This window comes from Gymnogyps californianus, chromosome 26 (assembly GCF_018139145.2).
Source record: "Gymnogyps californianus isolate 813 chromosome 26, ASM1813914v2, whole genome shotgun sequence".
In the NCBI taxonomy this organism is placed as follows: domain Eukaryota; kingdom Metazoa; phylum Chordata; class Aves; order Accipitriformes; family Cathartidae; genus Gymnogyps; species Gymnogyps californianus.
Genome location: NC_059496.1, coordinates 2,600,959 through 2,612,475, shown reverse-complemented (window position 1 = coordinate 2,612,475; position 11,517 = coordinate 2,600,959). Strand labels below are relative to the sequence as shown.

General features: G+C 60.5%; 1 protein-coding gene and 1 non-coding gene across 2 annotated transcripts in view; one reads left to right on the top strand and one right to left on the bottom strand.

The window, feature by feature from the left end:
• Nucleotides 1-1,401: 1,401 nt before the first annotated feature.
• On the top strand, nucleotides 1,402-1,474 carry TRNAF-GAA (transfer RNA phenylalanine (anticodon GAA)). The gene has a single exon. It is a non-coding gene; the product is annotated as a tRNA-Phe (tRNA).
• Nucleotides 1,475-3,845: 2,371 nt separating this feature from the next.
• The window catches only part of LOC127025996 (scavenger receptor cysteine-rich type 1 protein M130-like), a 15,482-nt gene continuing 7,810 nt past the window's right edge, over nucleotides 3,846-11,517 (bottom strand). Inside the window, 11 exon segments of the mRNA XM_050911122.1 lie at nucleotides 3,846-3,925; nucleotides 4,500-4,652; nucleotides 4,861-4,944; nucleotides 5,382-5,476; nucleotides 7,297-7,359; nucleotides 7,782-8,136; nucleotides 8,490-8,576; nucleotides 8,579-8,722; nucleotides 8,725-8,802; nucleotides 8,888-8,980; nucleotides 9,793-10,107. Coding sequence (XP_050767079.1) covers nucleotides 3,846-3,925; nucleotides 4,500-4,652; nucleotides 4,861-4,944; nucleotides 5,382-5,476; nucleotides 7,297-7,359; nucleotides 7,782-8,136; nucleotides 8,490-8,576; nucleotides 8,579-8,722; nucleotides 8,725-8,802; nucleotides 8,888-8,980; nucleotides 9,793-10,107 — 1,547 coding nt within the window.

Sequence of the window (11,517 nt, the reverse complement as noted above, 5' to 3'; positions counted from 1 at the left end):
CAGACCAAAGGACCTCGCTAGCCCATTGTTCCATCAAACACTGGTGTGCTGCCCCCAGGCTTATCTCTAGGGAGCCTGCTTTTATCCCTTTCCCCCTTCAACTCTAGTTTAAAGCTGTTCCAATGAGCCCTGCTACCTCCGTCTTTTTTTCTTTATGGAAGCAGTTTTGACGCAGGGTGTAGGCCGACTTTACCTCAGCAACACCTCCAAGCTAGATGGACCATCGTCCTTGTTATTGTTCGGTGCCACTTGCAGAGCCTCGTACCTATTGTGCAAGGGCATCTGGGAGGGTGGGGTCTCGTCAGAGAGGAGATGCGCCTGCTGTACTGGGCAGGAATTTGTCGCCGTTGCCCCCTACCCCTTAAGTCCCTGTGTTCAGGCAGGCGGGGAGAGGATAGGGAATCCTCCATCTCATGCGTCCTGTCTGCCTGTTGGGCCTGTCCCAGAGAAGGTAGGGTGCGATTCCAGTAGTCTATCTCTCTCTCGCACTCCCTGATACTCCATGACCTACTCACCTCCTCCTGGAGCTCTGTCACTAAGCGGAGGAGTTCCTCTAGCTGGGCGCACCTCCTGCCCCCAGTCCAGGAAAGACATTGATCAGCTGGAGCAAGTTCAGTGAAGGGGCACCAGTACAGTCAGGTGTGGGGGGGTGTGCAGGGGGCTGGAGAACTTGCCACCTGAGGAAAGGCTGAGGGAACACTGTTCAGTATGGAGATGAGAAGGCTTTGGGAAACCTCATGGGAGCATTCCAGTACCTATGAGGCAATTCAGAAAATAGAGCCAGGCTCTTCATCATGGCGCATGGTGGGAAGATGAGAGGCAAGGGACAAAAGTTCAAAGAATGTTCAGGCAGGAGATGAAGACCATGAGGTCCATGAGGTCATAACCATGAGGTCACTTATGCACTGGAAGAGGTTGCCCTGAGAAGTTGTGCAGTCCCAATCCTTGGAGGTTTTCAAGTCTTCTTTCCCCCTAAATATCATCTCCAAACATTCAACAAAAGAGTCTTGCTCATGCAAGAATGAAGCAAAAGCCTAAGGCACCAGCAAAAGCTCTGCCTCCCCTGGGCCTCTCTTCCCTATGAGAGAGGTCTTCCACCAACCCCACACTTCTTCCACCCTCAGCCTTTGCAGCTGCATGTGCCTGGCCTGCCCACTTGCCTTCACCGCCATCATCTTTGTAATTGAGGCCTGATGCGTATCTTGGCACTCCTGCTGGAAGCTGGCACCCCCCCTACACCTGGAGTCTACCTCCCTACCATGGAGGCAGGGAGAGGCCAGGTCCACTGTGCCCGGTGCTGGACATAGCTTTTTCCTGGGAATGTCCCCAAGGAGCTCTCCTTGTGTGTGCCAGCCTGTGGCCTGGCAGGGGTGGAATTGGGACAAGGGCTGCTGGGGCAAGGCTGAAGTAGCTCAGCTGGGAGAGCGTTAGACTGAAGATCTAAAGGTCCCTGGTTCAACCCCGGGCTTCAGCAATGATTTTCTCCCTTTGATTTTTGCAGAACCTATCTGCCTTCTTCCATCCTGGCCAAGCAGGATGCTCTCCCAGAGCAGAGCGTACTGCCCATGGGGGAGGCCACCGCCCCCCAGTCCCAGAGAGACGCACTTCCTGGAGCTGAGGCCTGAATGGCAGCATCCTCCCTCCAGAGGTCTGTCACAGCGAGACCTCTGATGTGCCAGGGACAGCTGACAAAGCCGTGCTGAGGATGGTCCCTTGTGGTGCCTTGGCTCCTGAGTTGTCCAGTCACAAGCTGTCCTGAGCAGAGTTTCTTGGCCCCCTTTGCCCCCCTGCTGCAATGGTTGATGAAACACAGATGTGCTCCTCTCTGGGCATCAGCAGGGAGACACGCAGCACAGGGGGACCCCTTGGGGGCCCCCCATGAACATCCCTCTGCATTGGCTCCTCGCTGCTGCAGGGGCACAGGTCGGGACAGAAATGCCAGCCGTGGCTCCCCTGGGGTCTAGCATGGAAGGTCACCAACTCTCACACAGTGACTTCCAAACAGCCCCAGTTCAACCACTGGATGTCATTTTTACTCTCCAAATTTACCTCCCTCTGCATTTCCCGAGCATCACACATGCTTCTGTGTTCTCCATCTTCTCAGCACCAAACCCAGGGCTCACAGCACAAGTGTCTCAGCTGTCCCCAGTTTCCACACCCAAATCTGCTCACCCACCAGACTGGAGTGTCCAGCTCAGCTGCAGCCCTTCACAGCCATCAGTCCCTGCCCAGAGGAAGAAAGACCTGCTCATGAGCTCCCACAAGCTGCTGGGCTCCCCTCTTGCAACCTCTTGCTGCTACAGAACCCTTCTCGCCCATCAGGAACACAGTGACAACTTTGACCCAGGACATCTCCCTCTGTCTTCAGTCTCAGCCTCTCCCCAGTCACCCACTCAGGCCAAGGAATGGCACAGACTGGACTATAGTCCCACAGCAACGTGCATGTTCCAACCCCGTGCAGTTCTGCTGACTCATAGCTGGCTCCCCAGGCATGCACCTCCAGGGAAGTTTGGCTTTTGTTGTGCCTGAGCGCAAGGGAGAGGAGGGGAGAGGGAGACACCATCTGAACAAGCAAAGTTACTGTCTTGCCAGCTTTGAGCATGAGCTTGCAAATACTTGGCCACAGGGGTAGTGCCTGCAGGATTGTCATTTCTCCAAAAGAGTCCTTCTAGGTCTTTCTTGAGCAAGAATGGGAAAGTCATTGCCGGGGATGGGCTTTGAGGACCATGTGTGCAAAACAGAAGAAATGAGCAGCCCATCCCCTTAAGGCCACTCAACCACTCCAGAAATTCACGGTGACTGTGGTCTGGTTTTGATTCCCCCAAACCCTCTCTGCCAGGCAGGGGCTCAGCAGGGAAAAAATCTATGGCACTGGGAAAAATCTATGGCACTGGGCAACACAATTGCCCCAGCTGTACCACCATGGGACACCGTCCCTGTGTGTGGTCAAACCGTTGCCCTTTGAGTTAACAGCTGAGCACGCTCAGCCACCCTGCCACAGAGACCCCAGCCAGGGCTGTCCCAGGGCACTGCTTTGCTGTCAGGACAGGCCTCAGTGCTGAAGGAGTGGGAAGGTCCCTGAGCCCAAGCCACATGCGCAGCCCCATGAGGTGGAAGCCTGCCCTTCACCTCACCTCCAGGGATGTTGGGGGACAGAGGGGTGCAGGGAGAGGTCCAGTGCCTGGAGGAGGGGGATGTAAGATTTCTGCCCCATGTCCCCTCCCCCACATGCCCTGGGGTGCCATCAGAGGCTGGGGGCACCTCCCCTCAGGGAGGGCATTTCCCTCACCCTGTTGCACGGCTCCTGCTGTGGAGTTGGGGACAGATGTGGCCCAGAGGGGTGTTGCCCTGGGCGTCAGAGGAGGCTCAGCCTGTGTCCCAGAACATGGCTCTGCACCCTGTGCTGGGGCAGTGGGGAGCAGAGCTGCCTCCTAACCATTGTGGGAGGTAATCCATGGGCCTTGATCCCACCTGGGCTGGCTGGGGTGTTCAGGGCACTGCAGCCACCTTAGCGCTCTCTTCTGTGAGACAAAAGCCCAGGGCTTCCCCTGTCCTGGCAGCTCTGTCGTGGCCTCTGCGCTGTGGGACCAGCGGGGCCCAGGCAGGGGGAAAGAGCAGCTGGAAACCCGCGGGTGAGGAAATGGGTGCTGCCGCTGAGGTGCATCACGGGACCTATCAGAGAGCCATTTGGACTCGAAAGTGCCTGTGGCCAGCAGGATGGAAATGTCTCTGTCAGCAGGATTATTCCCCAGGGACCATGGGCTCTCGCAGCCCCACAGCCTGACCCCGACCCTGCGCCCCTTCCGCACCGCCACGTCCTTCTTCTCTGCTCCCCCTGGTGAGCCTCAGGGAGACACCCCAAAACCTGGGCAGGCAAGCACCAGCTGTGGGTCAAAGCCCTCAGAGACTTTTAATAAGAAGAAATCTGGATGCACAGCAAAAAGAGGGGAATAAAAAGAGGGGAAACTCCCAGTGGTTTCTGCTGCCCATGGGTCAAGGGAGACAGTTCCCATGTGCTCACAGCTCTCCCAGCTGCACAGACCTCTCCTCCATCCCGGCTGCACCCAGCTGCACAGCAGGGATGGGCTCTCCTGGCCTGGGGCTCAGAGACTGTTGTGCACAGAGCTCCACTGTCACAGCCTTTGTGTCCTCACGGGGATGTGCCAGAGACACCTCTTCAGCATCATCATAGCCCATGCTCGCCAGGGATAGGGACAAGGTGTCTCCTTCAGCTCCGGGGACCCCGACACTTGTCCGGGAGCGCAGGCTGGCCCTGCAGGCAGCAAGGCAGGACATTGCAGTTCACCTCATGGGGTCTGTACATCATCTTCCTCCCAGCTCCTCACCACATTCAGCTCCTTCTCCCACCCCCAGTCCCTCCAAGGAAAACTCCTGGGGCAGGTTCCCCTTCCCAGGAGGTTGGGGTCTCAGGACAGCAGTGACTCAGGTGCCACCAGGGATGGCACCCAGGAACCAGCAGTGCTAAATTTCCCTCTCACCTCTGGGTGCATCCCTGGGCCCTGCTCCCTCCTCTGGCACCCTGGACATTTCCCACTCGCCCTGCTCAGGGGCAGCGTCCTCCCCAGGGTCAGAAACCTCCCTGGCATCATCATAGCCATCTGCTGGCTCACCTGCGGCCAGGACAAGAACATCTGAAAGGAGAGGGGAGTTGGTGACAGTGAGAAGATACATCCTGCAGAGCAGAGGACAGGAGGAGGCGCAGGGACACAGGGCTGAGACACTGGTGTTGGCAGAGCCACAGGAGACCCCATGTCCTCCCCATCTCTGACACTGACAGTCAGTGACTCCTCTGTCCATCACATGTCTGCAGGGAGACGAAGCCCTTCCTGCCTCCGTTACCTGCTGCTGATGCCAGACCATCCTCGTCCTTGCTGAGCCCAGGGGAGGGCTGCAGCTGGCTCAGGGACTCCTCTGAAGAAGAGCCTGGAGAGATGCACAGCGGGTGTTATGGAACGAGCCCCACTGACCTGGCCCATGGTCAGCGCTGCTGGGGAAGGGGGACCCACAGAGCTGGGGCTGCATGGGGAGGAGGGCTGGGAATTTACCGTGCTCCCCCGGCACAAACCCTGTCTCAAAGGTGCTCCCAGAGGTGCCCTAGGACAGCCCCTTCCCTCCCTCCTTGGGTGTCACATGGGGTGCAGGGGCAGAAAGAGAGGGGCTGTCCAGCTGGGCCGGTGAAAGGTGGTTGGGAGAAAGCTCCTCTCCTGGGCCCAGGACCTGGATGCTCTCCCCACACACCACATGGCCCCAGTGCTGCAAGGACCACGGGCTGGGGGGCTTCAGGGGATCAGCTCTGCGTTGGGGCCAGGGGAAAGGGTCATCTCCCTGCAGATGTGCCTCCAGGGAGGACCCACACCCACCTGAGCGACCAAACCTCGCCTGCTTCTCCCATGCTGGGCTGTAACCGATCTCCTCGTACACGGCCTCGGGAAGAGCTCCTGAGCTCTCCTGGAGCCTGGGGATAGAGGCAGGGCTGGCAGAGGGACAGGCAGAGAGCCAATGGGACCCCACTGTGCTCCCCAAACCTCTTCCTTGGGCCAGCCCAGCACTGCTCCAACAGCACAGCCCACTGCACTGTCCAGGCATGGCTGCCACATCCCCGGTGAGGGCAACATTGCTGTGCAGATCCTCTGGGGCAGCATCACCCTCACATCATCCCTTTGGAGACAGCGCTCATGCCCCTCTGGCCCCTGGGTCATACCCCTTGTCTGACCCTGGAGCAGCTCCCATGTTTCCTCTCCACCTGGAGCTGCCCTCTCTCTGCCCCACGGGTCTATAGCAGGGCCCCTGCCCTGCTGGTGGGTGGGCAGGGCTGGGCAGAGGACAGGCTGGGAGCCTGACACCATGGAAATGGACCCTCCTGCCCCATGCTCCTCCTAGCATCTCCATTGCCCCAGAGTGCCCTCCACCAATACCCAGAGTACTGCCAGCCTTGGCCATCTCCCCTCTGCTCACATCTCCCCGAGCCCCACTCTCCCGTTTCTCTCCTTGCCTCTGGCCAGCTCCCCCCACCTCTGGGCTCTCTCCACCCCTTGCTGCTGGTGCCCCATGGCCAGGCACTCACTGGGGTGGTGTCTGGGACAGGTGGCAGCACACAGTCCCACCCCTCAGCTCTGCCTGTGCCCCTCACTGACATCCCGCAGCACCCCACAGCCCTTCCAGGAGTTTCTTCCCCTGGCACCATTGTGGCAGGACCCACCTCTGCGCCCAGTCCTGGTGCTTAGCACTTGCCCGGCCAGGAGGGCCAGGAGCAGGCAGAGAAGGGCCCCCAGGATGATGCAGATGATGACAGGCACTGAGACTCTCCCGCTGCCAGTCAGACGGCCTCGAGTGGGATCTGCATGGGCTCACATGCTGTGATCATGCTGTGGCTCACAGCCTGGGCCCAGGGATACCCAGCCCCGGGGGAGGACAAGTTACCTGCTTGGGGTGGGAATGCTGCCGTCCTGGTGTAGCTGCAGAAGAGGCAAAGGAGAGCTGGGCTGAGAGGGTGGTTGTGCGGGTCCCGGGGAGCCTCCTCCCAACACACTGTGTGTGTGTCTGGAGATGCCCCTGACACATCCCCCCCAAATTGCCCCTCCTGTAGTGCTAGAAAGGGAGGCCGGGACAGGGCCCAGCGCCTCTGCTCTGGGCGGCAGGCAGGAAGGCACAGGCAGCCCAGGGGATAGCCCTGGGGCTGCAGGGCCCCACGGGCACTGGCCGGAGGACGTCCAGATCCACCGAGGCTGTTCCGCACTTGGCACCAGCCTCCTGCACTCTACAGAAATATTCCTTCTCTTGGGAGGTCAGGGCCCACGCCCGGACCAAGTGGGTGTAAGGCTTTCCCCAGCTCCCTGCCAAGACCCAAGCAAGGGTCCCAGCCCTGCCACTCACCTGAGCAGCGCACGGCAGCATCTTCCTTATGCCGGCAAGCACCGCTGTCCCCAGGACGGGCCCAGCAGTCCTGCAGAGACAGCTCTGTCCCCCGGCACTCCACCTGCTCCAGCCAGATAGGGCCCATCCCATCCCAAACGCAGCCTCGTGCAGGGCAGACACCACGGGGCCACAGCCCAGCTGCCTGCATGCCACCTCAGCATCCCGCATGTCCCAGGAATCGTCGCACACCGTCCCCCAAGAGCCACGGTGCCAGACCTCCACTCTGCCCGAGCACCTGTCCTCGCCTCCCACTGCACGAATCTTCTCCCTGGCTGGAGAAGGCAAAGACTTCCCATGGCACTGAGAGAGCAGGCAGAGCCCTGCCAGACAAGAAGGGTACACAGGGGAGCAGCTCCCTACCTGTGCAGCTCGTGGAGTTGGGGCACGGGGCCAACGGGGTCGGGGGCATTTCTGGGCGTCCCCCTGAAGAAGGAAACACTGTGGTGAAGGGGCTGGTTCAGGGGATGGTGCAGAAAGAGCAGGGCTGAGCTCTGCTTGCACCTCCCTGTGCCATCTTGGTCAGGGCAGCAACCGAACCCTGGTCATTCAGGGGACACACGCAGGACTGTGGGGGGACCCTGACTGCTCAGCCCCAAAAGGTCCCTGGTTCAGAGAGCAGCAGGAGGGTGTCCATGGAGGGGAGGCTCTTCTGAACCCTGTCTGGTCTCTTCTGAGACCTCACCTGGAGGTGCTTCTGCCTCCCGCAGGTGCTGCTGGCAGCCTGGGTGGCAACTGCTGCTGGACGTGGGTGGCTGGGGTCACGTTTGTGCCACCAGCAGCAGAAGGGTCTGACATGGCAAGGAAAAGCCCTTCCAAGCTCTTTCTCTGTGTTTGGCCGTGCCCACCAGGGAGCAGCAGCTGGGGTGACAGTGGTGCCCAGGTTACCATTGCAGGTGATGTGGATCTCATCTCGCAGGTCTTCACATGACTGCGGGTTCCAGGGAGTGGAGGGACACTGCCAGAAGGAGCTGGTTTTCTCCCCACACTGCACGTTATCCAGCCAGGCAGGGCCAGACACCCTGCCATAGGGCAGGCGTGTTTCCAGGGATCCTCCATCCCCGCAGCCCAGCTCCTTGCATGCCAGCGACACCGTGTCAAGAGTCATCGAGTTGGAGCAAATGCTCCCCCATGTCCCGTTGTAGAAAACCTGCAGGCGCCCGGAGCAGCCGTCGTTGTTCTCCAGCCTCAGGGCCACAAACTCTGTGAGGAAAGGCACCAAGGGGAACAGGCTGGTGTGGGGCTGTGGGAGCCAGGACACCTCTGCACCCCCCAGGCCCTCAGGTGGGCAGGGGCAGGGCCAGCACGTCCCCCTTGCACCCAGGGGCAGAGAGAAGTCCCTGACGGACAGACACCCCTGCCCTTCCCGCTAACCCTCGGGGACTGCTGAGCTCCCAGGGACCCCCAGTGGGACTGAGGGTGCCCGTGCATGGGTGTCCACAGGACGGGCTCGGGCAGGAGCTCAGAGGCAGTCAGGACAGCCTTGGCCATGCCCGGCTCTCCTTGTGTCCTGGCCTCCCCAGGAACCAGGCTCCCACCACAGTTCCGGCACACACCTGAGCAGATGACTCCCGCGTCCTCTTTGTGCCTGCAGTCATGCTGCCCCCAGGGCCCAGCAGGGCAGTCCCAGAGAGCAGCTTCGGCCCAGAGCAGTTCACGCCATCCAGCCAGATCTGGCCGGAGCCTTCCCCAAACCGAGCAGAGCCAGCCGCCTGCACCGCCCCTCCACAGCCCAGCTGGTGGCAAACGACGGCGGCATCAGACAGGTCCCAGCCATCGTCACACACAGTCCCCAGGTGCCCTGGTAGTACAGCTCCACTCTCCCAGCACAGTGCCCAGTCCCGTTCACCAGCCGGACCCGCCGGCTCCCTGTAGTGGGTAGAAAGCCCAGTTGCTGTCAGGGCCTGGCTGCCCACCCACCCGTCACCTGGGGGGCCCATGCAGTGCTGCTCACCCCAGCAAATGACTCCCACATCTTCCGCAACCCCTGCTGCCAGTGCACTCTCAGGCAGGGAGGTGTTGCAGAGGGCCAGGTTGGCCTCGTGCCCTGCGCACCGGACCCCTCGCAGCCCCACGGGGCCCGTCCCTCGCTCAGGCTTTGGGGGTTGTAGGCTGTCCCTGTCTCTCCGCACTGCAGCTGCCGGCACACCACACTGGCCTCCTGCATGTCCCACTCATCATCCAAGACTCTGCCCCACATCCCATGCTGGAAGATCTCCACTCGTCCATCGCACCGGCTCCCTCCGCCCACCAGCCGCAGGGATGCAAAGCCGGCTGAGCCTGGGGACAACAGAGATACCACAGCCATCGGTGGCACTGGGGAGCAGGGCATCCTTCAGGGAGCAGGGCGAGGGGGGATTTTCTGACCAAACGAGGACAGATTGAGCCTTTTGCTGATGAGAAGTGAGGGCAAAGCCCGGGTCCTCTCTGCAGCTCACACCCAGGTCTGCTGCTGCTGGGAGCACCCAGGCAGCTCCTGCCTGGCTGGTGGGATGGGGCTCTGCAGGGCTCTCTGCGGGGATGCGATGTGGTTGTCTGCAGCCAGAGGGATGGAGCAGAGCCCTGCAGCCCTGTCCTGGGCTCGTCCCACAGTATGAGAACAGAGGAGCCCAGGCCTGGTGGTGGCGCTGGGGCTAAGGCACTGCCCTGGGGGTAGATGCTTGCCTCCGTTCAGTGCTCAGCTCTCCCAAAGCAGAGCGGTCAGTCTGAGCAGGCAAAGCCCTCCAGATGGCTCCTGGGGATGCCAGGGTTTGTCCAGGGAGAACTTCAGCCTGGTACTGCCATGGGACCCCTGCTTTGGGTGGCCGTGTCACACACAAAGGGCAAATGGAGTTAATGCAGCATTTTTCCGGCACTCACCTGAGCAAATGACAGCAGCAGTGTTCCCGTGGGAGCATGGTGAGGCCCCCAGGGTGATCACTGGGCACTGTGCCAGGTGGGCTTCAGTGCCGTCACAGTGGAAGGAGTCTCTCCAGACAGGGCCAGTCTCTCTCCCAAAATGCTCTCCTCCAGGAATGGCCTCAGCAAACCCACAGTTGAGTTGATGACAGAGAACGTGGGCATCCGAGAGATCCCAGCGGGAGGCACAGAGGGTCCCCCAGGTCCCCAGCACCTGGACCTCCACCTTCCCCGCACACGCTGTGCTGCCGTTCACCAGCCTGAACCCTGTGTACTCTGGGGACAGAGGAGGAGGAGAGAGGGTGGATTGGTGCTCTTGTACCCTCAGGAGCTGGGGGAGAGGCCAGAGGGACAGCATGCCTTTCTTCTCCTTCTCAACTATTTTCATGCTGCAGACAATGCCATCATCCCTCCTGTCCCCACACCCAGAGCACATTCCTTGCTCTGTTCCCCGACCCCTGGCACAGCCCCCGTCCCTGAGTCCTTACGTGTGCAGGTGACAACAGCGCTGTTGCGTGGGTGCAGGGCTGCTCCCTGGAGGACCCTCTGAGGCAGGAGATGAGGAGGGATTCATTCCCCACACACTGCAGCTCTCCATCCCACGTGGCACTGACCCCTTCTCCAAAGTGAGCTGCCTCAGCGACAGGCAGGGCTCTGCCGCACTGCAACTCCCTGCAGACCACGTCAGCAGCTTTGGCACCAAAGTGTGAAGCACAGACAGTTTTCCACTGGTCCCGTCATGGATCTCCACACGTCCTGAGCAGCGGCTCTTCCCTTCCACCAGACGGACAAATCCTGGAAAAAACCAAACACCTGGCAGTTCCCAGAGCCCTCTGGCAGTTAAATGCCCACATCCTGCATCACCTCCAAGCAAGCTGTGACCAAACTGCCCATTGCACATCCCAGAGGAAGCTGTTGGGGAGTGTTGGTGACACAAACACATCCAGGCCCCCCTGCCCCTTCTCTACACCATCACAGCACTCGAGGGTATGTGTCTGTTGCAGACTCACAGCCACAGGTACTGCTCAGACAAACTGCTCCCACACAAGGTCCCCTGTGCTGCCCGGCATGGTTCCCCCAGCACCAGTGGTGGGAGCAGTTTGGGTCCAGGAGAAGTGGCCCAGATGATACTGACTGCTGCAGCCTGCTCAGCCCCTGCAGAGCTTCAGGCCAGGCAGGACCATCACCCTGAGGCAACCAGAAGCGCACCCTGATCCCAGGGTGTTCCTGAGGATTGGGAGGTTCCTTTTAGGTGGGAGATGTCACAGAGCACAGAAATGGTTATCATGGCTGGAGCCTGTCCAGACCCCTCCGATACCTGTTTGGAGGGGGTGTCCTCAGCCAGGGACACACTGCTCTGCCTGGAGGTGCACAGGTCCAAAGCCAATGGCCGGACAGAGGGGCTGGAGACTTGCATGACCCCCTGGCCTCACGCTTACTCAGAGGGTAACAGCACGCACTGATGAGGATCAGGAAGTGCTGCCAAAGCCCCCATGTCATGGGGCAGTGTGGGGAGCCATGGGCAGGCAGGAGAGATTGGGCAGTGGGTCAGTGCTGCCTGCACAGGGTCATGCCCCGCGGGGCTGTCACAGCCCCAGGGATTTCCCACTGCCAGCCTGTGAGTGTGCTGATGTGGGAGGGAGCAGCCAGGGTCAAGCAGCCACAAGCCCTGAGGCCTCGCACTGT